This window comes from Aptenodytes patagonicus, chromosome 1 (genome assembly GCF_965638725.1).
Source record: "Aptenodytes patagonicus chromosome 1, bAptPat1.pri.cur, whole genome shotgun sequence".
Classification (NCBI taxonomy): Eukaryota; Metazoa; Chordata; class Aves; order Sphenisciformes; family Spheniscidae; genus Aptenodytes; species Aptenodytes patagonicus.
Window position 1 is genome coordinate 144,333,052 of NC_134949.1, and position 23,674 is coordinate 144,356,725.

Here is a 23,674-nt window from a genome sequence, read left to right on the forward strand (position 1 = left end):
GCAAAAGCTAACACATCTCAGCTGCAGCTTATCCTCCACCTCTGTTCCCAAGGTGGACGTACCAGCATTAGAGCATATCAGAGGTCAGCAACTCCAGCTTTGGATAACCTTGAGGATTTCAGAATGAGGTTCATTGCAAACTGGAACTGAAACAAGCCTACTGGGATATTTTTACTAACATGGGAGTGAGTGAGTGTGTATCACATTCTCTGTATGAGTGAGGGGATTATTGACCAGCTTGTGGGAGGTCACTAGAGCCCCCAAGGGCTTGCTCTAACTTTATTTGCAAGCAGAATTCTCCATCCCAGATGAGGCCAACCCTGGCCTTCAGACAGGGTTCAGCAGCCCTGGTAGTACACAGTCTATCATACTGTCTTTCCCTTTTCACTCTCCCATCAGAGCTTTTGTGGAAACAAGTATACCTCTATGAAATAACAATTTGCCAAAATTGTCACTTCAGCAACATTTTCTCAAGAACTTCCCCAGTACTTCTGAGGCTCCTGAACAAACTGTAATAAGCACATTAACTTGACAGTTGGTAAGCAGGAAATTCACACCATTTGGAAATTGTGAAACTTTACATCATTCATGCTTTTACCAAGCAGCATGATACAAGAGCACCCTGACATCACTGAAAAAGCATAAAAAATGGTAGCTGTTTCAACTTGGTAATAGAAGTGCAGCTTTCCAAGTTGGAAGATGTGCTTAACTGAGCAGAATACAGGAGCAATTTGAGAAATTAATGAATTTGCCATCTGAGTTTGAGCAGGCTGTTAAATATGTAATGTCTGTCTGGCCTGGAAGCAGATCTGAAACTGAGTCTGAAACTGCATTTTCCCTTCACACATATATAAAGAAGATAACCCAGTGGATATAGCAATTTACAAAGCTCCCCTTTGAGTGTCCACAACCAACATTTTCCCCATATCATAATATCTACTTGCAGAATTAAAGTAAGTGAAGACAAGGAAAAAAAAAATCCTACCAATAAAATTGACTTCTCTGAATCAAAGATTCAGAAAGTCGAAGCCGTCCATCGAGCGTAGAGCGCTCAGATGTATTTCCAAAAGCAATAGAAAAATCCCTCTACTGGTGAATAACATTTTTTCTAGGTCAGCACTCAGCAGGAGACTTTTTGCAAGTGGCTATTTTTATTAAGCATTATAGCTGCATGGATGCATAGTTGTCTTTTCAGCTTGAAACATCAGTGGAGAGACAATGAAATAAAAAGAGAAGCAGATGGCACTGCAGCAAACTTGAGTGAGATGGTTCCGGGCACAACTGTATAACGCTAACACACACATACCTGCCAGTAGTCCTATGAGAAGCATTACAACCCATCCTGACCAGGCATCCAGCAAGCTCTTGATGAACTCCCATATGGATTCCTTACTTTTACTTGTAATCTGAAATTAAACATATATATAGATATGTTGCTGATTCAGGCTGACACAGTTTTAGTGTATAATGTTTAAAACAAAAAATATTTAACCTCCTAGAAAGCGTATACAATTTCTCTACTCCCCCCAGTCCAAATCATTTTTTAGAGGTGCTCTGCTCATTAAGTTGCTGGAAACCCTTTCATATTTATAAACTCAAGACATATCACATCCATATTTTTAGAAGTCCTCCTCAAGTCATACAACAAGGTAGGAAGCTATAACTTTGGAAAACTGCTTGTTTTTCTCACCGCCAGGATGGCTGTAACCCAGGGACTGCGATGCATCAAAGCCAGACATCTTTACCTTTCTATGGCGGTCAGTGTCGCGTGATTTCTCCCGCAGCCAGTCGATGGTGTGGAAATCTTCGTAAGTCCCAACGTCGGGGAAAGGCTCATCCAGAAAATCCATCAGGTTGCCAGAACCATTCATGTCTCCTGCATTGACCATATTAGGGTCTGTATGTAGAGGAAAAACAAGTATGTCAATAAATTCATGCAGCTTTGCCAGGCATTTCAGAATCAAGTTTTCCAAAATACCTCCACAAACCACAAAGTCAAGAGAGCGTGAGTCAGCAGTCCTGGTGGGCACTGACTGAAATCTATGCATTGCCACTAGAAAAAGTATTTTGCTGAAGACTACTTCAACAGCTCAGCAAACCCTAAAAAGCAGATACAAAAAGTGCAGAAATACCAGCTTTCCTGAAAACAGAGCCCCAGCACCCAGGATGTTTCTGGACTACTTCTGCAATGGTACATCCTGATCACATGTCGGAAGAAGTTCCCTGCCTGCACGGAGGTCATCAAGTAGGCAAGGTCACCAGCTCAGAAAACAAATGATAATACACTAGAATTTACCATTCATCATGAACTGTAGATTTTACATGGCACCATTAGTCATAACACTGCAGTGTTGTCTAGTTTTGCACGCTCAAATCTCCCTGCATTGATCCGCTTTCCTTCCACTGCTCAGAAGGCAAAGCTCGAGATGACCGTATGTCTACTCTGCATCAGGTCTGGAAATGCAGTATCTTCTTCAAGTTTGCTTCTCAAGGGCTAGGAGCAGGACTATTCTTGGGAGAACCTGAGTGGTTACCTTCTGTCCCATATGCAAACTTTCCAAATTTGCTTTTAAGAAAGCAGGGGGAGAAACAGCCACCACATGTCCTGCTAGAGCACAAGAGGAAATGCAAAGATACCTATCCCCAAACAAGCAGTTACCAGAGGCATCTGATAGTTAAAAAGGAGATCAAAGTAGGCTGTGAAATAACATACACTCTGGAGTGTGGCACACAGGCTGAGTGGACATTTTCAGCCCAGAACTTTTTGGGGACGTGCTCTCTGGGTTTACAGACTACAGATAGGAAAGCAGAGAAACATCCATGCCTGTTGCTCTGAAGCCCTAGAAACTATACCTTGTTCATGCAATCCACATAAGCAAAGCATGAAGAAGTTAACTCATAACCACTGTACCTCTCCCACAGAGAGCTCAGCAACATCTGGCTAGGTGCAAAAATGACTTTTACCTCCTTCAAAGGTCAGGTCCCAAAGTAGTCACTAAATGACAAGCTCCAGAAGTGCCTGAGATCATTGCCGATGAAAGGAGCCTTTAGTAGCATGAGAATCTACTAAATGAAGTACTTTAGGCACACAGGGTTGGATTCATCCAACTTAACTTCAGCCATCTGAAAGTTTGGTGTCTGGACTGTAAGAACCACCTAGGCTGCCTCTAGAGACAGAGAAAGATGGTGTAAGGCTGTGTGGCAGGAGAGCGCCTGCTCCTTTAAAGGTATCTGGTCAAGGACCTTTTTCAATGCAACAAGGGATAATAAGAAAAGGAGGAAGCCATGAACAAGAATATACAGGGACACAAACCTGATGAAAATGATAAGGGAGGCGGTGATGGGAACCAAACCTGGTCAGTCACACTCACTGATGAGGGCACGTGGGAGTGTGGGAATGTCTATTCCAGCCAGGTTGTCTCATCGGGGACCTTGTCAATTGAGAAACTATGGGAAAAAGGGGGAAACCAGAAACAAAATACACAGAGACACAGACCTGACAGAGCAAACATGGAGACAATGTCAAGAAACAAACTTCACCACTCACACTAATTGAAGGGCTATTAATTGTGTGTGTGTGTCTCTGGGATACGTGCTCAGCTTTGCTACTGGTTGAACCTGCACGTGGGAAAATGCCAGCCATCTCCCCCAGCATGGGCAGAGACCCCGGGTCCGCAGGCTGGGCTCCAGTGGCCGGGCAGGAGGGTCCGGGGCCTGGCGGCTGGAGGAGGCGGCCACGTGCTTCTACATCACTTAACAAAGTGTTGCTCTAGAGAGTGATTAATCCCATCCATCCTAAAATAGGTGCCTGGGAAACGGGGTCTTCCAGAGAGTACCTAGGGTTTGTAATCTGAAATGGCAAGCCTGAAAAAATAAACCAGCTATCAGGGTGTTACAAGAAAAAAAACACATGAAAACACATAAGAAAAAATGGGGACAGATACAGACTTTAGGGGTTTTATAGAACTGACCCTGCAGAGCCTGTAGCTCCTTGACAGACACAAGATAACTTTTGCAGGTCACTGATGAGGCCAGCACAGTACTAACGACTGCTACCCACTTTCATCCATCAGGCACAGAAATGGGGATTTGGATCCCCAAAGTAAAGAATTTGGATCTTTGAATCTGTGAGGAAATTTCCCAATTCTGTAATTGGAACAAGCAAAAAAGTGGCAGGTAAGCTTTTAATCAACTGTCTGTACACCCTGCTGCTCTGCTCGGCCTCCTTTATTTACTGCCATTTTTTTCCCCCTCTCTCCATTTTCAACTGTTTTACTTGAATCCTCTCCATTTAATTTTTTCCCCCAGGGGTGACTTCAGGGGTGTAACAAGCGTGAATACTCAGCTTTGTCAGTGTCTGCTCTTTGCACTCCACCGGGTAGGACTTTTTGGACGACACAGACAATATGCTCAGCACAAGCAGCTGAGAAAAGCATTATCTTACTGGCAACCAGCAGGTCTCCATTATAATTCTATAGAAGCACTTTCAAGTGCAGAAATCAAGTAATCTCCAAGCACCGTGGCATGTTTGTCTGAAAGGGAATCAAGCAAGGGAGTCGCAGCCCAGGGAAGGAAACCAAATGCAGAGCAGGTGTCCCATACGGCACTGCTGAGCACAAATAAGCTGCCACAGGATTGAGGCGATTTAAAAAGCAGCAGTTAAGAGGAGTGACAATTGAGAACTGCAATACTTAGCCAAGCAGATGAGAGCACGCTCCTACAGTTGCTAAGGGAAATGAGAGTCTGAAGGTGGGGTGCTGTGGCTGACACCAGGGAGCTGAAGTTGCAAGTGGACCTTGAGTTCGGTGTCTTGTAAACCATGACCGAGGACTGGAATGGGAAGCTGAAATGAGGTGAAAGGATTACACCGTGCCATTATTTGTGATGCTGCGATATTCTGCAGATCGTTTACTTCAACCTATTCTTCCCATACAGCGAAGAAGGACCTGTAAAGAACATGCAGTTCAGACTGCTGGCCTGCACGAGGCAGCCCCCCCTGCTACATAAACAAACTTCTGGGAACTCTTGTGCTGAAAGCGTTGGCAAGTTTTCCTTAATGCTACAAGAAAACTACCCAATGTGCTAGTTATATCACGTAAAAAATAGCTTTTTAAGTATGTTGTCAATGCCCAGCACATGACAGTATTGTGAGGGATAATACCAGGCCAGACCACAAGTATGTAGGATAATTACAATCTCAGCCTGAATCTACCCCAAAAATATGTGCTACACGACATGTCCAGGGAGAGAAAAATGTGCTAGAGACCACAGGGCTATGGAAGACTAAGAAAACAAACAAACTTTGAACTCTAGGTAGCATACCAATACCTGGAAATTGTAGCTAGCGGGATGATTATCAGCCTTAAAGTTCACTTCAGGTACCACGCTTTTGAAAGCGGAGATGTGATATCAGATTATGCAAATGGCTGGCTACAGCACTTTTGGACTGAGTACCATAGAGCTCCCATCTTATTTCCTAGCACTAAGCACCATAAGTATCACTTTCTTCTTCTTTATTTTGCATTTATTTATCTTGCCTTACTTTGGCATCTGAAACAATCTCCAAAGTTTATTTCAGGATAAGCTAACTTGCCCTCTTAGAGATGCTTGCAGAGATGCTTCCCGTTCTGCCAGCAGAACTGGAGCCTTACGCAAATAACTCAGTTACAGATATTTTAATTTAATACACATAGGTTAAGGGCAAATTAATCTCATCCAAACATGAATTGTAGCCAGATGTACTGCAGCAATCCACTCTGATGATGACAATCATCATTTGTGGTGCGAGTTGTCTCATCTGGCATGAGAAATCTGCACTAGACTCTGGACACTAAAATCTAGCCTCCTTTCATAGCTGATGAGGGGAGGTAAACTCTATTCAGATGCAATTTCTCTGATGTATTTTAGACATCTACATTAGAATGAGACAGATTGTTTCCCCAGAAGTGCTAGTTTCTGTTCACTGATTACGAAGAGATGTCAGAGGTAGACATCCACATCTCATCATCAAATGAGTCCAACACTACCAATTCAAAACACTGCAATACCATTACAGGCAGAATTAGTAACAAATGCAACTCAGAGCTACTCCTAACACCTGAGCATCTGACAGATTTGGATACTCTGATAGAGCTTATATACACTGAAAGATGTTGAATCTTGCTGAGTAACTGCTTGACATATGTATTTTGTCCCTTCGTTGTTCTATGTCTTAGACGTCCTTGCTGTCCTTTCCACTACTTTTCCAGATGCTGATGCAACACAATTTGTGTAAGGGCAAACGTTTCCTGCTTAGTCCCCTATTCTTTTCCTAATAATTCCTGGTATTCCACCAGTTTTTCCCAGGGCAGACATCCAACATTTCACTGAGCAGTCTGCTATGACTCCAGGCTGTGCTCCAGAGGCTTGTTTGGAGCCCATCGTTCTGTGGTCTCTTAGGGACATTTTCCCCATTGCTTTGCCTCTATTGACTTTGAATTACATCTGCAATTTTATTCCCTGCAATTCAGTAGAGCGCCTTCTTCAGCTCTTCACAGCAAGCACTCACTGAATAGCTTAGCATACCTACAACTGAACATTTTTGTCAACACTCTGCTTTAATAATTGTAAACAGGTTCTTGCTAAGAGCTGAATGAGGAAACAAAGAAATCTGATTGAACTATGTAACTCCTAAAGTCAAAAGAGTTCCTCCTTGGAGTCTGGTTAGCAGATTTCCCTGGATTTAGACCCACATCAGACTACTGCAGTCCTGCAGATGGAGCAAGGTCCTGGCAGGGATCGATTCACAAGTCGAGAGAGGTCACAGTGCTGGCAATTGTGCCTTTTGATAGAGGCTCTCCTGGTTGCCACATAACCCTGGACATCTTCCAGAAACCTTGCGCCAGGTCAACCTGATGTTCAGTCGCAGATCTCCCAGCTAGTCATGCTTGGTGCACAATACTCTGAAGGCAGAAAGACAGAGATGCCCCCCTACAAACATCTGAGGTGTTGCATGAGAACAGCAAAAGGTAAGGATCAAAAGAGCGAGTCCAAAGATTAGCCTGTGAGGCCTGCAGGAAGCCAGATAATTTTAAAGTAAGTAATCACTGAAGCCTCCTGTGTAAAGGAAGCAAAGAAGAGATTAGTGCAACCAACCTACAGAAGCTGGGGTGCGAACACAGTGAGCTGCCCGATGGGCTGGGATACGCCAATAAGCACAGCAGGTATCGCATGGTCTGCAGGTCTCTTCTGTTACATTTACTGAGTTTTTGTTATTTTTTAAAGAATGAAAAGGTAGTATTATTATCATATTTAAGGTCATGTTTTTTCTGCAGGTCTCACAGTGAGTAAGCTCATCATGTTCTTCGGACCAGTTGTACGATACACTGCAGCTTGGAGCTAAGTTTTATAGAAGAGCGATAAATTACCCTTACAATGGAAATGCTGACAACCTCTCAGCTTTATAGCACTGTTACAGCATGTGCAAATGTAAAAGCCACAGCTAGAAGAGCTCTATCAGGGAACTGACATTCTAGGTATTTTGTTGACTGACTGATCGGATCTGAAACGTATTTGACATGGCAAGCACAGACCAAAACATCCCATGGTTCAAAGAAGCTGAAAAGTATACTGATGGGAAACAACTAGCTGAACAGTCATCAAAGGAAAAGTCTTGGCCCTGGCTTACTGCTACTAGACTTGCTAGTTCCATGCTACGTTCTCCTCATCCTGTTTTCTGTTTTAATTGGACACATTGCACTGAGGCAGGCAGTACGCTTTTTAATGCAATTCCAACAAGTTTCAAGTTACTTTCAACAGATCACAGTTACTGAATTGCTTCAACACCTCAAATGTTTCTAGCAGATGAACATTCACCTACACGCTTTCATCTTTATGCTGTTTTCCTTGAAGACAGTAGTGTGGGGGGGTTGCTACGTGAAACATAACAGTATGCAGGCAGCAAAACATACCTCTCTTCAATGGCTCCTCTGCTATAGCGTAAGGTAGAAGTGAACCTGGCAAGAGGCTAGGGGAAGACAGCAGAAGCCTAAAGGCCTGCTGCAAGTTCCTCAATTCACATTTGTTTGCAGTGACTTTTCCAGGGCATCCAAATCATCATCTGTTCCATCTCTTCCAAATGTGGCATGAGTTAGCCGACACACAAAAGCAGAATACAGCGTGTCTCAGCTTTTCTACGCTCTGGTACCAATATAGATGCAATGAGAAAACAGGGAGATCGTACTCCAGACACAATGCTTTTGAAATGATTCATGGCCATTTCAATCATGACTCCACTGGAGTTGAGCACGCCGCTGATCTGAATGGTTGGTCAGATCAGCTGTGCTCATATGACATGACATGACAGCATGTACTGCACAAACGAAGGAGCACGGGGGCTGTGAAAATGCCTGGAATTTATTTTCCATAGTACCCAGTAATGAACAATGCAATCTTACCGCTTTATTAACTGGTGATCATCACAAGACTCCTTTGTGCTGACGGATGATTTGCCACTCTCTATGCCCTTAATACTCGTATCGACCGTTTGTAGTACCGTATTCTCAAAACAGCCAAGCATGGTGCCGCAGCCTTATGGCCATTAACTGTTCAACGTGACCTGTCGAGCAAAGGGACCTCGTCTTGGGAGCCGGGTGCTCTGCCAGCGCCCATCCACCCCCCATCCCAAGGGATTTAGACCTAGTCGCAGAGATGGACGCAGAGCACTCTCCACCCAGGCCTCGAATCCAGGTAACTAGGAGGTCAGTGCTGCCCGCAGAGTGAGCTGAAGAAGTCGGCGTTCAAAAAGAGCCAGAAGAGGATAAGGCTGAGGGAGAAAGCTCCCAGAGCTGAGCACAGGTACACCACAGGTCTTCAGTACCACCTGGCCAGAGAAAATGGGCCTGATAGCTCAGGAAGTCAGCAAGCAAGATTATTAACGGGGTCACCTTGAAAGAGGTGAATGCAAAGTACAAAGAGATGATTAGGGACATACACCTTTTGGGGAGGGCTCGGAGAACGAGGTCTATTTAGCCTGGAGCCAAGAAGACAAAGGGGGGTGGATGTAATTCCCCTTCCACCACCCGCCACACCTTGTAGAAGACGATCTAGAAACGGCGATGTTACATCGCACCCTACAGGATATAGGCTGCAGGTAAACAGTTATGAAACATTCTCCTAAACAAGAAGTAAGATGCTGTTGGGTGATGATTTCACAAGGAAGGTGTCTTCAGCAAAAGCAAGCAGGCTGAACGACCGGTTTTCTGCAGGTTGAAAAATATCCATGGGCAATTTAAGACTATTCACCTTAGAAGCCTCAGGCTGAACAAGCCGACTGATTTATTGACCTTCTGTCTTAACGACGGTGTTTAAAAAAAATGTTAAAATGGCCTTGGATCAGAGCAAGGTTGAGATTCCTGGAAAAATAAGAAAACGCTGAACCCAGTTACAGGCCTTTTTTGGAAATATAATACGGCACATAAGAAGTGGAGAATAGTTAAATTGGGAAAATACAGAGGGAAATCGGGATATTAAAATTGGCAAATGCTTTTCTTCCAATTCAAGGTCTAATTGCGCAGCCCCCATATACGAGTAAATAGCACTGCAAACCCTCAGCCTCCCGCCGCACAAGCACAGGCAGGCTGCAGTATCGGAAACCTTACTGTAAAATATTGCAGTGTTCTACTGTATGGCCCCACCACCACATATTAAGGAGTTCCCTGCTATGATAGCGTGGGCAAGCTAAATACAGTCACATCTTTGATGTGCAGCTTTACCCTGAGTAACCTCTATGGAAAAAATTATGAAGCCACAGCAGAGCTCGAAAAACGCAGGCCACCAGATCACAGGGGAGAGTGCCTGGGAGAGAAGGGGAAGGCGAGAGGGAACATTTGGGATAAACAGCGGAAAATTGCGGCACAAAAGGCTCCTGCAGACCAAACCACAGCCTCCGACCGCCCCTCCTCAACCACCACATGTGCTCACGGGGTGAGCGCAGAGGAGATAACAAGGCTGGCCAGGAGCGCAGGCAAAGGGAGGCACGGGGGGACACGGGGTACACCAACGCACCCCGGGAGCTGATAACCAACCATCACAGCTTCCTGACCCTTCAGAGATGGCCTGACTCCGTCTTCTCCTTTTCTCCTCCTGGGAGGCCCCCGAGTCACCACGCTTCTCTTCCCCCGAGGGGCAAACCCACCGAGAGAGCACACCTTGCCCCGGCATCCCACTCCCCACTCCTTCCCAGGACAATTCTCCCTTTGGAAGCCAGTTTCTTTTGGTATGAAGTATCATGTGTCTGGTCTCCATTCGAGTTTTCTTGGAAAGTCTGAGCAAACTTAGTTCAGCTGCTGAGTTATGTCAGAAAGGGAAGGGGAAAAAAAATCCCAGCTCTTTCCCCGTGAGCTCCAAGTGGAATTTTTGCACTCACATAACTCAAAATTGGCTCCATATAAAAAAAAATGCTAAATTTACTTCTCTGTTTCCATCTAGTCTTAAAGGTCTCTCCAGTAAATTTAGTTGTTAGCGTTGATGTCGGGGCTGTGGAAAAAGCAGGAGGGAAGCATTGCTGGCTCTGGAACATCCATCTGCATTTTTCAAACTGAGCTGAAACATCTTTATTAAAGGATGCCCCTCAGCTAACAGCCCATCAGCTTGGGCAGATGAGTCCCGCGGGCCTGCATCAACCATGCACACCCTTGCTTCTTGAAGGAAACAAGATTTGATCAGATAAAATTCAGAAACCCTTCGGCATCTGGGGTAAGAGACTAAACTTCAGAAGACAGGACAGACTGGAAATCAGGCTACCAGTAGTATAGTATAGTTTCTATTATATAGAATATATGTATAGTTTAATATACAAGTATAGTTTCTATTCTTGGTTTCCCTCTAGTCCCCTTCCTCACAAAAAAGAGGGGGAATTTCCCTCCTGGCGCAGCTGTTTTTACTGCCACAGAGCTCGAAGCCAGGGCTGAAGGATTGGGGGTGCTGTACAGTTTTCCTCTTCGTGCCATACACGGTCGAGCTTTGCAGCACCGGGTTTGGGTTTCCAGTGCTGCTCTTTGTCTCCTCACTCAGTAAATGATAGGATTAAGGGGGGGAAAAATGGTTCTTGGACTGCAAGAAAGACAAATACATTCAGCGAGAACAGAGTTGCACTGTCAGAAGGGAAATGCCCTGGTATATAGTTACTCCTAAAAAGCTCTCCCCTTAAATGGGGTGTTCAATGGCATTAAACGCACCTCTCGCTGAAAACCTTTTTAAGCCTTCAGCTTGAAACAAAGCTGATAAACCTACAGTAGAAAAGCCATTAATCTGTTCTACCATGTCACTTCTCACGATTTGAGTGGGAGCAATGAGTCATTTTCACACAGATGGAGGGTAACGTTTTCCTGTTCGCAGGGCGCTGGTTCGTACTGCTGCATTTGATGCCGATGGGCTGCGCAGTTACAGACGAGTTACTTCGTACCGCCGAGAGGAAGCTCCCCCACCTGCAAGACGGGGAAACCTTTTCCTTGGGGTGATGTTTGAGAGCAACATGTTAAAAGTGGTTTAGGAATAGCAGCCTACTGTAACGCTGCCAGAGTTTCTCTTTTGGCATTAATGATCGTGTGTGATTTTTTTTGGTTCTGCTGGACTAGAGATGAAGAAATCTGAGAAAACCCGGTACCTGGTGTGTATGTATGCACACACACACAGGAATTATCGACTCCTACTCTACAACCTGATTCCATTTCACTAAATGGAAAAATCAACACACACACATACACCCCCTTGGGCACCCAGCCTGATGGCAAAAGCGAACAGGAAAAGGACTGGTACCTACGGGCACTACATCACTGTTTGAGGGTCGTGCACCATGCCGAGCTGAGAGCAGGGCAGACCTGAGAGGCGCTCATGCGACACAACACTGACCACCAACACACACGAAATGGTCCTGAACCGCAGGCGAGGTTGGGGGTGGGAGCCTCCCCCTTCCCCCTGCACAAGCACTGGGCTACAGTTACGATCCCGCTCACTTTCCCCTCCAGCTTCACGATGAAGCAGCTCCCAGACCGGGGAGGTTGTGGCACTCCAGAGAGCCCATTTGCTCCAGGCAGGCAGGAAGGGCCCAATCCTGGGGCAAACGCTCCTCTCCAACACCATCCCCTTCTCCTCCTCCAGTCCTTGTTTAAAAGCCACCAGCCACTACCTTTGAAAAGGTACTACCTTTACAAGGCAGACCCCGACGTGTGCAGGGGCTGGGCACCCATGCAGCCGTGTGTTGGAGCCAGGGCACGGCACCCCGGTGCTGCTGGGCAGAGAGCCCTCCAGCTGGGGATGTTTCCAGAGTCACCCTTTTATATTAAATAATTGTTAAAGGACTTCAGTCCTTAATTTCTGAGTTGCCCCAGAATACATTTAAGGCTAGCACCTCATCTTTTGTTGCACAAAAGATGCCTGACTCAAATCAGGAGACCAGGAGAACCACCACCCCACACGTATTTCCATAAGGTATTCAAATATGATCTGGAGTTGGGGGGGGGGGAACCCATCGCACTTGTAAAACCCGCGTGTGGCAGCCCTGCTTTACACTTCGCGTGGGCAAAGAGCACGGCTCGCCTCACGCCCAGTGCTGGAGAGAATTGACCCAGCCTTGACTTCAGAGGGAGTCGGGAGAACAAACCCAGCACAGGCGCCGTCAGGATGCAACCCCCCTGCCACCTCACACAGTGCCAGGTTTGTATTTCTATCGCTTTTGAGGCTCAGTCTTGGAAAAAACCCAGAGGCTCTGTTAGAGAAAAATAAAACAGAAACTTATTTTTTCTTTTCAGTTTTGAAGAACCGTTGTCCTTTCTTATTTCATTTCAATGATTCATTATATATTTCCTCCCCCACCTCTTATTTTCTGATCCTGACACTACTGCATACCTGATCACTGGAAACCAGAATTCATCTTTCACTAGGACGTACAACCTCCTTCAGCACAGGAGATCCAAAATCTCCCCCACGAGTGTATGGGTGAGCGCACAGAGACCCTAGGCCTGCCAAATTTTCAGATTTTTCCAACAGTGGGAAAAATTTATTTGAACAAAGAACGGGATTTTCAAGAATAAGAAAACTTCCTGCAGACAAGGAGTGAAAAGTCACCTGACTCTTTGCCTGATGAAGCTGCAGCTGAGTCATTCTCTGTTCTCTGGCAAAGGCACAGAATTATTTATCAGAATTCTTAAAAAAGCAAAAAAAAAAAAGTATAATTTTATTTTTCTGACTAGTATAAGCTCAAAAATTAATTTAGCTTCTTGCATTCTAACATTTGTATTAGAATAATTTAAAAAGGTAATATTTTTAATACCCTAAAATACATTAAAAAAGCAATACAGAAAAAAACCACCACAGAAGAGTCACCATTTTTTCTCCACAAATATACATCTTCATGTATTTGTATAGAGTGCATAATTAAACACCCACACCAGGAAAAGAAAACAGACTCTGGACTTTGCTCATATAAATACCAACAGTCCAAAAAAGCAGTTTAGCGTGGATTTTTCAACCTTTTGGTGATTGGCATTTTGTGTAAGAAGTAAAAATCTGCTTGTCATCTTGTATGTCCGTTCTGGAAAATAATTTTTCATGCTTATGTTGGGCGACAAGCAAAACCTACCTTACGCTGCAGCAAATTATGCAGGAAACCTGCTGGACTAGGTACTCTCAAACCACGTCAGCAAAAATTAACAATAAAGGAAAAGCCTCTTTCCCCAAATACGTCTACTAACTCCCTAAGCAAGTTAATCCTCATTCCTTTATAAGCTCAGACACATCTATCTGTACAACAACTTCCTTTAGGCATCCAGGAAAAAAAAAAAAAAAAAAAGCAGGGAATGCAAGCAAAACAGTATTGCTGCTCTCTCTCCGCACGACTGGATGATGATGGCTGCTCACATAAATACAGAATTCAGCAGGCACCCGAAGGAGCCATAGCAAAACACAGGGACAAAGGGCCTTCTTCAGCTTTAAAGCTCCGTCTGGCAGCATTTCTGCTGGAGATGTCAGCCGGGAGATCAGCACAGAGCCAGCAGGCAGCCTCTGCACCTGCAAACCCTCTGCTTGCAGGGAAACTGTGCCGCTTTATTTTCCAGCAGAAACTCTGCCCGACAGAGCTGGAGCTCTAGGACGGCAGCACGAGAGCAACCGGCAAATCAATTTTTCCAAGAATTATGTTGCTTACCTGCAACGCAACATCATTTAGCCCAGTCCCAAAGATTTTAATAGCATCCTTTCTTGGGTGGTATGGCTGCAAAAGCAGTGATGTCATGGGGAGGAAGCAGTAACAATCATGTGACTGCATCCTCCGTCTATAGGATATCTGACAGGAGACGGGGCCAGAGGGAGACGGACCAGTCTGTAATACCGCAGGATTAAACTGCAAGCCTCCTTACCCTGCCCTACCTATTCGGTCACCATTACAACATGTGCTGCTTTCCCCCCCCCCCTAACCTGAGCTAATTATTTTTAGAAGGGTTTTGTGGATTTTTTTTTTGCAACAGCAACAACGATCACATTTTTCACGAGGAAGAAGCATGGTAAGCATGCTGCGTGCAAACCAAGAAGTATTCCTGTTGACTCTGCAGCAACGCCCAGGTGTCATATCTTCTTTCATCTCTACAGAATACGTAATCACAGCAGCTCGGAAATGAGACAAACCACAATTTCACCATCCCTTGCATTTTTCCTTCTCCTGATGCTCCATTTCAAACTTATCCAGACCGACTTCCCTCCATCTTCTGTGTCATATTCAAGCTTTGCAAGCTTACCTCAAAGGTTTCATCCCTGTTACCTTCACTTCTTCGTTCTCCCCACCATCCCTTCCTCCCTCCCTCCCTCCCTCCCTCCCCTTGCAGCCTTCTGCCTTTTCTTCAATGCAACTGTCACTGCTTGAAAGATCCACTCCTATATGCCAGCCTATTTTTCCTTTTCAAAACTTCTCCTTAAGTTTTCCCATCAAATATTTAAAAGCTGGAACATCGTAAAATATATATATATAAGAAAAGGCAATTAGCCTGACTTTCACATTTTGGTTAACAGAGTATTACATCTCAGAACCGTATTTTGGCGGGGGGGGTTGGGCTTTTTTTTTGTTTTAAAGAATTTTATTATACTCTACAATGTTTTTGAGTTCTACAACAAAATAATAATTTCCAAAGTTCTGATCGTACAACCTTTGTACAAGCCACTAGGATGACATTCTGCAAGACAGAGGTTGTAACTGTTCTTTGTGAAGATCACGTACATGTTTGTACATGTGCAACGTGTTTTATTTCAGGACATTCACCTTACTGCTCATTTTCCCATATTTGAATATTGTGCAGACTGGTTTTACCCTGAAGGGTATCCAGGGACGTGCTTCCTATTACCAAGCAGATGCAACGGCTAGGTAGAGGGAGATCTTGCACAAGCACACATGAAAATATCCATGGGTGACTGAAGGCGCATGCGTGACTTCCACTCACTTCAAAGGCTAAGGAACGCAGTTCTGGAAGACCTTTTTGTCCCAGTGTGTTTGAGCAGGTATTTATGGATGCGCTAAGCAGGCAGCCCGGCCCAGCAAAGCAAGCCAGTTGATACAGGGTGTACAAACCTTTTTTCAGAATGGCTACACAACTCCTCCAAACCTCGCGTATATGCTGAAGAAAGTTCCTGTGCTCCTTATTTCCGATACGGACTCCCCATACAGAAGCCACAGATTTTGGATTTTATTACGAAATTTGAACACTTGGCTTGCTTCACCTGAAGTTCCCACACCTTTCTGGAGCGAGCAGCATGCCTTTAGAGAAGAGATTTGGTCATGCCCCTCATACACAGCACTGCAGATCACAGCGCTCTGTCATTCATAGCTCAGTAACAGCCCCAGGCCTACTATAACCACGCCAGTGAAGTGTCGAAAAGTGATAGAAGCCCTAACCTTCCTGCCAGCGTCTGCTCTTTGCGCCCATTAAAATCGGTATTAATAGGCCAATTCAATTCTGTGGAGGAAGTTAAACAAACACTGAGCACTTAATTTATTTTCTTGATAATGTTATCTGCAATTTTCCTTAATCAGTTTATGAGAGGGAAATACGGAAAACAGCAAGCAGCGTTTAGTTGGTCAGACACAAACACCTATACCTGGGAACTTCTGTGCCACAAGACACACTCTGTAACACAAACACGATGTCCTAGACACAGCACGGTAATTTTGTGCACCAACCAAATGAGCACAGGGGTCTCAATCTCCCATTTTTTTCCTGAACAGATTTTCCTAAATTCAGTTCCTAACTTTCTCTTCTCTATTACCACAGCTGAACTCATCGAGTCTCTGCTGAATGTGTATTTTTAGTCAGACGGTCTGTCTGCAAGCAAGCTAAAAGGACAGAATACCTAATTCTTGATAGAAAATGTGATTCTATAACCTAGGTATGTATGTACAAATTTAAGAGATTAGAAATAAGAAGCCAGAAACAGCTCCTAAGAAGCTTTTAACTCCAAGAACACTGAGATTTTCCAAAGTGCAAGCAAATCACTTAATTGACATTTACAGATTCCAAAACCAAATCAGCTTTACTCTTTGGTATTTTCTTCCAACGATAGTCAATTGAACGGTCTCAGGAAAAAGAAAATACTCTTCACATGATGCTTTGGAAAAGATTGTTCTTGCTTTTGCTAGCCTGCAGTTTCTCAAGTCTCTCTGTAAATACATTTTTCCTCCTCTCAAAGATCTATGACTCTACAGTTAAAGAGGAGAGTGGATGCAAAACAAGCTGTAAAGTGCCCTCTTCCCTAAAAATTCAAACTTCAGTTTTACATCCGCTGAAAACAAGATACGCAGTTCATCTAATTCCTATTGAAAAGAAATTTGCTCTTTTTATGCAGCACTTACCTTTAACTCTTGCAAAGTGCTTACAAGAACTGCAGCAAGAAACACATGTGAGACTTCATTCTTATAACAGAAAATCCGTACTGACATACCCATTATAGCTTTTGTTGTTGATCCTGATGGTAGCGAGACAGAGACGGTTGGTATTCCAAATGACTATTTCTAGCAGACCGTTTAAAAATAACCTAAACTCTGTCATACCCTTAACGCCTTGCAAACACTGGACAGAGACAGGAGTCATATGTCAGCACTATGATTTTGCCTGTGCTCCTGCAGCTTAGGGTTGCAGAGAGAAACTGAGAAATGGCCTTTCTGCAGTTATGCAGGTTTAACGTTTCCTTTGTGAAAGCAGCAGTAAAGTTCGGCCTAAAAAAGTTAGCTCGTACTCTTTTGAGTGGCTTTCACCTTGGAATCAGTTATAAGTAAGATATTACAGAACTAATAATGTCAACTTACTTCCAATACAAATCTACAAAGTACAAACTTCTGTTCAAAAAAAAAGGCAGTTCAACGTGTTGTAAGTGGAGCTACCCATGAATTCCGGGAATACTCAACTATGAGCCTCTGATACAGCTGTCGGCTTATCGTGAGCGATAAGCACGTGGGAGAACATACCTGCCATTCCTTACACTCTGCATCCCTTTCAGGTCTTCAGTGTAACCTCTCTAGGATCTCTGATTTCACAGATTTCCTCTCTTACTTTTCTTTGAAAACTCATTACATTCACCTAAACGACAGTGTTATTCAAAATACAAAATTTCTTTATGAAAGCATCGTGAACGTGGCAAATATAAACCATTCAACAAGTGTCTTCTACTTTGACATATAACAAAACTCTATTTCTGTTTATGGCAAATTATTTTATTTTGTAGAAGAAATACTTTCAAATAATACAAAAATGACACAATCATACAGAACTGTGACAAAAACAAGAGAGATGAATACTGAATACGATAACTCATTACCACATCAAGACAGAACTCATTACAGCAGTCAGAATCACAGGCCCACAAGATACGCCGACGACGTCTCACAGCGGTCACTGTTTAAAAACACCAACTGAACCCCCTGACAGAGAGGCCACCAGACATTGTCCCTTCGTTATACAGTCACAGAACAATTCAGGGTGGAAGGGAGGTCCCTACCCCAACCCCTGCTCAAATCGGGCCTAATGCGACCAGGATGCTCCGGGCTACGTCCAGTCAAGTCCTCAACCCCTCCATGGACAGAGAGCTCCACCTCTCTGGGCAACCTCTTCCACTCTCGGACCACCCTCATGGGAACATGGTGTCGTCTGTTCTTAGTATACAGCACGTACTTCTGCTGTCACTGCATGGTAGCTCTTGATAAACACTACTATGTAAGGGCCTCCGCTGAAAATGAGAGGCGAAATTCCGACTGACTGGTCTTTTCAAGTAATGAGCACTGAAAAGCTCGCCGTCCCTAGACTTTTACCCAAACACTAAAAGTTTCTTACGTTATTTGGTTTTCATCTGCATAGTTTCTGAACATGGCTAGTTGCACCCAAGGAACCCAATATACACCCACCGAAGCTTACTGGCAAAAACAGATTTCAGGATGGTTAGCATGATAAATGCTAAATAGACTTTAATTTCACATATATTGCTATACGATCAAATCACTTGATGCCTGTAATGGTTATAGGCCATACTAGGAAACAGGGAATACTACCTTAAAATTAAATGTCTGCATTAATCGTCCTCACTGATTAATGATTTAGGTTTACAATCTTTTCTCCCCATTACTTTTTGCCTCAGCTTGGACAAGTAAAAGCAATTCAGTTTCACTTTCAGGTTTTCCTGATCTTTGACAAGGTAACAGAGTATAAGCTCTTGAAACTCACAAAGAACACTTACTTACTTAAAAATATTTTAAGATATTCTGATTGGTTCTGGTAAGTCTGTTTAGTTTTTGGCTGCTGTTGTTTTGATTTCCTGACATATGAAAATCTGAAACCAATTTGACCTTTACTTTCATTAAGAGACAGCGTGATCTTCCTTCTAGGAGATTCCAGCAATTTGCAAAGACAGTCTTGTGTTGGGCACCTCTCTTTGTAGGTAACGTATAATTAGAAAAATATGAGAAACTCTATTATAGTAGCTTAGTAAAGAAGTATTTTTACATACTTGCAGGATGCAAGGACACAAAACTGGCATTCTCGGGAATTTAGGGTGACAGTCTTTCATTAAAACGAACGGTCACAAGTAAAATGATTTCTTAGCGGATTTTAGCTGGTCCAACTAGCAATCAAGTGAGCTACACCTTCCAGAATTATACACCTTCCTCCTGGAAAGTGTCACTGTTCAACAGAACTTGCATGCAGTAACCTCAAAGCACATCCTTTAGGATGAACGTGTGTCTAAGCACCCTTACTTAATGCAGCTGCTTTCCGAAATCAGCACATATGTACTTTCCTGAATCAGATCAGAATCTTTAGAACTGTAAAAATCGCTATAATACTCCTTTAGCGGTCTTTCCACACAGCTAGGTCACGTTGCTCTTTTAAGTCCCTTTTCATTAAACAGCAAAACAAAGACCTGTCACCCTTTTCCTTCCTCCGTTAAACTGAGAATCTAGTTAAGAATATAAAGATACTTCAGACACAACTGAAATGAAAACAATCTATTAGTGCACAGTAAGAACATGCAAATGAATTCTGCAATGTTTAACATCACTTCTAATCAGTGTTAAACACATTGCAGGTGATAATATTTTGCTATAACACAGACAGTGCTAAAGGATACAATGTACATAATATGCTACAGATAATAAAGCTGAAAAAAGTGACAATTGTAGAACATAGTATTTTCATTTCAGGTATCAGAAACAAAACCAGCTCAATGGTTCCATTCTACTGTATGACAAATACTGAAGAACAAAATTTCAGTCTTAAAATACATCTTAAAGTAGGTATTTTCCTTCAAGGAAAAAAGGCACTATAAATAAATTACACTACAGTGAATTTGCCTGAACTCACTTTGTTTCTGTCTTCCAGCCTTTAAGTCAAATAAAACAGCATAAAAACTGTACACGCTCTTAACAGGATAGTCGATCTTTTATAAAATAAGTTGTCTTCAGAGATGTCAGTTTCACAACAAGGAAAAACCAAGCCTTGTTGCAGTCGCTATTATAAAATATATATGTATATATATATTTATATATATGTTTTTGTTTACTTTTACTTTTTTTACTTTTTTTATTTTTTACAAAACGTGTATATTAGCTTTTGCACAAATTTTTTTTTTAAAGAAACTTGGCTAATCTAATAACTTCATTAAAATAAAAGCGATAAATACTTCATGTTTACAATGCAACATGTCATACATCATCAGCTGGCAGAGGAGGTATGTTAATCCTTGGTCTTGTAAAAAAAGCTATCTTCTCTCTGTGATCAAAACAAGATAAAAAGGAAGTCAATCAAATATATGCCTAATTTTTTTTCCCCCGAGAACATGGTTTCTTTACTCTGGTTAGTCATTAGCCTTTGTTACTTACATACTGAACTGATGGTTTATTTCAGTACAAGAAACTTACAAAAACTATTAAACCTCACTGTATACTTTTGGCAACATTCCATTGAACACAATCACTATTTTTGAAAATTTAGGTGGAAGCTTTGTACAACTCATTGAACATCAGTCATAGTTGACCGCAAAAAGGTTTCACAGGACAAGCCCTGCATAAGCCCCTTCTGCAACGCAAAGTTCACCCTTGTACATTTTGCAATAATGCCTACAAAAAAGGGAAAAAAAGACGGCATTCAGAGTTATCTTTTTGCTTCCTTATTGAGCAAACAGTACATGCTGTAAAGTAAGCGTCATAAGAAATGGATGTGTCCATAAAAAAGGCGAGAATTTAAACAAGGAAGACAGCTTTTGCTTCATTTTCTACATCTCATTTCATTCAATTCCCCATCTCTTTCTATATCTCAGTAGACAAACCATAAAACTCCCCTCTCTCATCACCAGAAATCTAAGACGTAAAAACACCCCTAAAATTTCTATTCCTTTTACTTCCTCCTCACCTTTGTGGGAAAGACCTTCCCAATGTAATTTAAGCAAAAAAATTACATTAAAGGACAGACAGCTTTTCTATTTCACTTAAGTATTCCCTGCAAAAAAGTTCTAAAAATCTAAACACTGGATGAAATAGCATAATGTAACATTGTAGCTGAGCTGTCCTCCACATCTATGTCGCACGAACATTTTCTTACTCCTACCGTTACTCTCCCAATAAAAATTATAAAAATTTTAATGCTGAAGTAATAAAGTCTTCCTGTGAAATGCACACTGATTATCAATGCCACTTGTACACAAAATAAACTGTCAGAAAAAAAATAAAGCTAAGAGAGGACATGTACCATGTAAACACAGATGAAATAGGAAAAAAAGTCCAAAGAAAAGCCTTCTTGAGAGAAAGTTGGAATATTATTGAGTAATTTTTAGGGAGAGAGTGTTACTAGCAATGTATATGCATTACATTAAAGAAACTACTTATGCCCACAGGCTTGCATTGAAGAACTGACAAAATCATTTGAACTTAATAGTGACTAGACTAAGTTGAAAGAATCACCTAGGCTATGTTTGCACTTGAAGACTTTTTTTTTTAAATTTTATGTGTTTTAGAATTGTAACACTGTGATTTTACCTTAGCTTTGGCTTTTTGCATAACAAATAATTCAAAGGAAACTCATATGTCCAAATCAATCAAGTTAAAATACAGTTAAAAATTACTGGCTATATAGAAGACACACAGAATTTAAGCTATATGCTTCAGAGAGCTTTAACCTCCCTAATGAACTGTTGCTATGCTATTTCACTACACATTACCACTTACCTAAAAGTCTGCACCTGAATAGGCTCCTTCTGATTTTGCCCACGCAACTGGTATATTTCTTTTGATGCTTTCTTTAGCATCTTTTCAGCTGCTTGCTCTTGGTGGTGTTCAAATTTGGTCTGTCTGGTCTGAGAACAAGAATATAATGCTTAAAATGGTCATGTGAATAAGTAAAACACAAGAATACCCAGGTTAAAATAATGGATTTTTTCCCACTCACCACAGGAAAGCACCCAAGTACATTGTCTGAAATAGCTGATCATCTAAGAATTATAAATTCAAAAGACTGACAGTGTTGTTTCATTTCTTAATGCTCTTCAGACAGATATGTATTAAATTAATGAAATTTACTTCACATAGATCTGTCAAACAAGACCTTAAAATAAATTTAGGCTCACTCTTTGTCTCCAATAATGCAATGACAATTTTGTTTGTTGTGCAGTTTTTGCCACTTTTTGCCTATAACTTCTTTCTCCAAGAACAGGGAAAAAAAATATCACATACTTAGGGAACATTCCAAATACTTGTAAAATTGAAATATCAAATCAGCAAAATTTCTTTCAAAGATCAGAAGTAAGGAAATTATTAAAGTTCCAATAATAAATACCTAAAACAAAAAAACCCCAAACCAAAACAAAAAGTGCCATTGGCAAATAGTGCCATTCTCCAGTAACTGTCCTCAAATAAATACACAGTTTGGTAGTAATCAATGCAAAAATTTTTATTCTGTTAACTTCAAGAATATAGAAGTAACATTCATTGTTTGAAGTTCTGTAAAAACAGCTCTTTAGACATCGTGTCACAATCAAGAAATTTTGAAACCAGAAGTTTCTGAACATGTTGAGTGCTCATCTCATGTTACCATACCTGCCTTTCTGCTTCCTTCAACAAGTTTCGGAATCGCTCATCCCGAAGGACCCAGTGGGGTAGATCTGTCTGCCCTCTGAGTTGGGCATCTTCCAGACGCTGTCTCAACTCTCTTAAAACACATATCTCCTCGTTCAGCTGTCTCTGTCTAGTTCTGGATGCCTGGAGATCCAGCTCCAGGTCTAAGGACGTCCTTGCCATAAGCTCAGCCAAAGATGATCTGCAGGACTGCTGAGTTATTAGGATTAAAATAAAATGTACAATGTATTACTCTCAACATGGTATACTGGTCTATCTTTAGCTATATAAAGCATACATTTTCTGTACTTACTTCACACACAGAGTATTTCTTGACACAAAGTTTTGGAGAGATTATTTATATCCCACAGTGAAAGGCTAACCAGCTGTAGGGGTTTTCTGTACCATACAAACTTTTTCAATTAATGCTTTCTACTACCTCCTTTTACAGTCTCCTTTTGGCTTATAAATATTATCCTAATTTAAGTTTATGGACTAAACTTTTGTGTTACGAGTTTTTCATGTTGCATCCCTTTTATTATCATCGTAACAGCGTCATGACGTCAGAAAATAATGTACTGAGCAAGATTCCCGTTAAAGGGCTGTATTCAATACTGGTTTCAAGATACATTCTGAATCAAAATGGGAGGCACGGCTGTCTACTTGCCTACCAGCAAGAAATTAACTTCTGCTGACCAGGCTAAACTGTATGCAATTTATGTACAAGGCATTAACACCTTACCTGCCCTTCTCTGCCCACTTGTTCTGCAGAGTACGGGGTGGCATGAGGGCGAAAGGAGAGCTTAACCTATTCATTCCTGAATACTTGGGCCTCAAATACTATGGTTTGCTAGGCTGCATGGGAGGGGAGCTGGATGTTTTACTGTCATGTTAACACACAATTCTCTGGGCCTGCACCCTGCATCATAAACTAGATTTTAAAGATTTAACAAAGTTTACATCTAAATCAATACAAATTCAGTCCCCATTAAACTAATTTTTGTCTGCCACACTTTTTTTTTCTCCTCAATAATTGTTCACAACTGTATTTCACTTCTCTATGTC

The 23,674-nt window shown here is 42.1% G+C and overlaps 2 protein-coding genes across 6 annotated transcripts in view; both read right to left on the reverse strand.

The window, feature by feature from the left end:
- CLCN4 (chloride voltage-gated channel 4) overlaps positions 1–17,011 on the reverse strand; it is a 48,711-nt gene extending 31,700 nt beyond the window's left edge. The window contains exons 1-3 of one of the 2 annotated variants that reach the window (XM_076357732.1): positions 16,960–17,011; positions 1,746–1,897; positions 1,307–1,406 (exon numbers count right to left, since the gene is read on the reverse strand). In XM_076357732.1, the coding sequence (XP_076213847.1) occupies positions 1,307–1,406; positions 1,746–1,897; positions 16,960–16,963 (256 nt within the window). In that variant the 5' untranslated portion in view covers positions 16,964–17,011. Of the gene's footprint in view, positions 1–1,306; positions 1,407–1,745; positions 1,898–14,182; positions 14,250–16,959 lie in introns of those variants that run through there. The other variant, XM_076357742.1, reaches the window with a different exon arrangement.
- A 695-nt stretch (positions 17,012–17,706) lies between these two features.
- Positions 17,707–23,674, reverse strand: part of WWC3 (WWC family member 3) — a 105,901-nt gene continuing 99,933 nt past the window's right edge. For 3 of the 4 annotated variants that reach the window (XM_076357755.1, XM_076357785.1, XM_076357775.1), the window contains exons 21-23: positions 22,592–22,822; positions 21,725–21,852; positions 17,707–20,273 (exon numbers count right to left, since the gene is read on the reverse strand). In XM_076357755.1, the coding sequence (XP_076213870.1) occupies positions 20,207–20,273; positions 21,725–21,852; positions 22,592–22,822 (426 nt within the window). In that variant the 3' untranslated portion in view covers positions 17,707–20,206. The remainder of the gene's footprint in view (positions 20,274–21,724; positions 21,853–22,591; positions 22,823–23,674) is intronic. The other variant, XM_076357764.1, reaches the window with a different exon arrangement.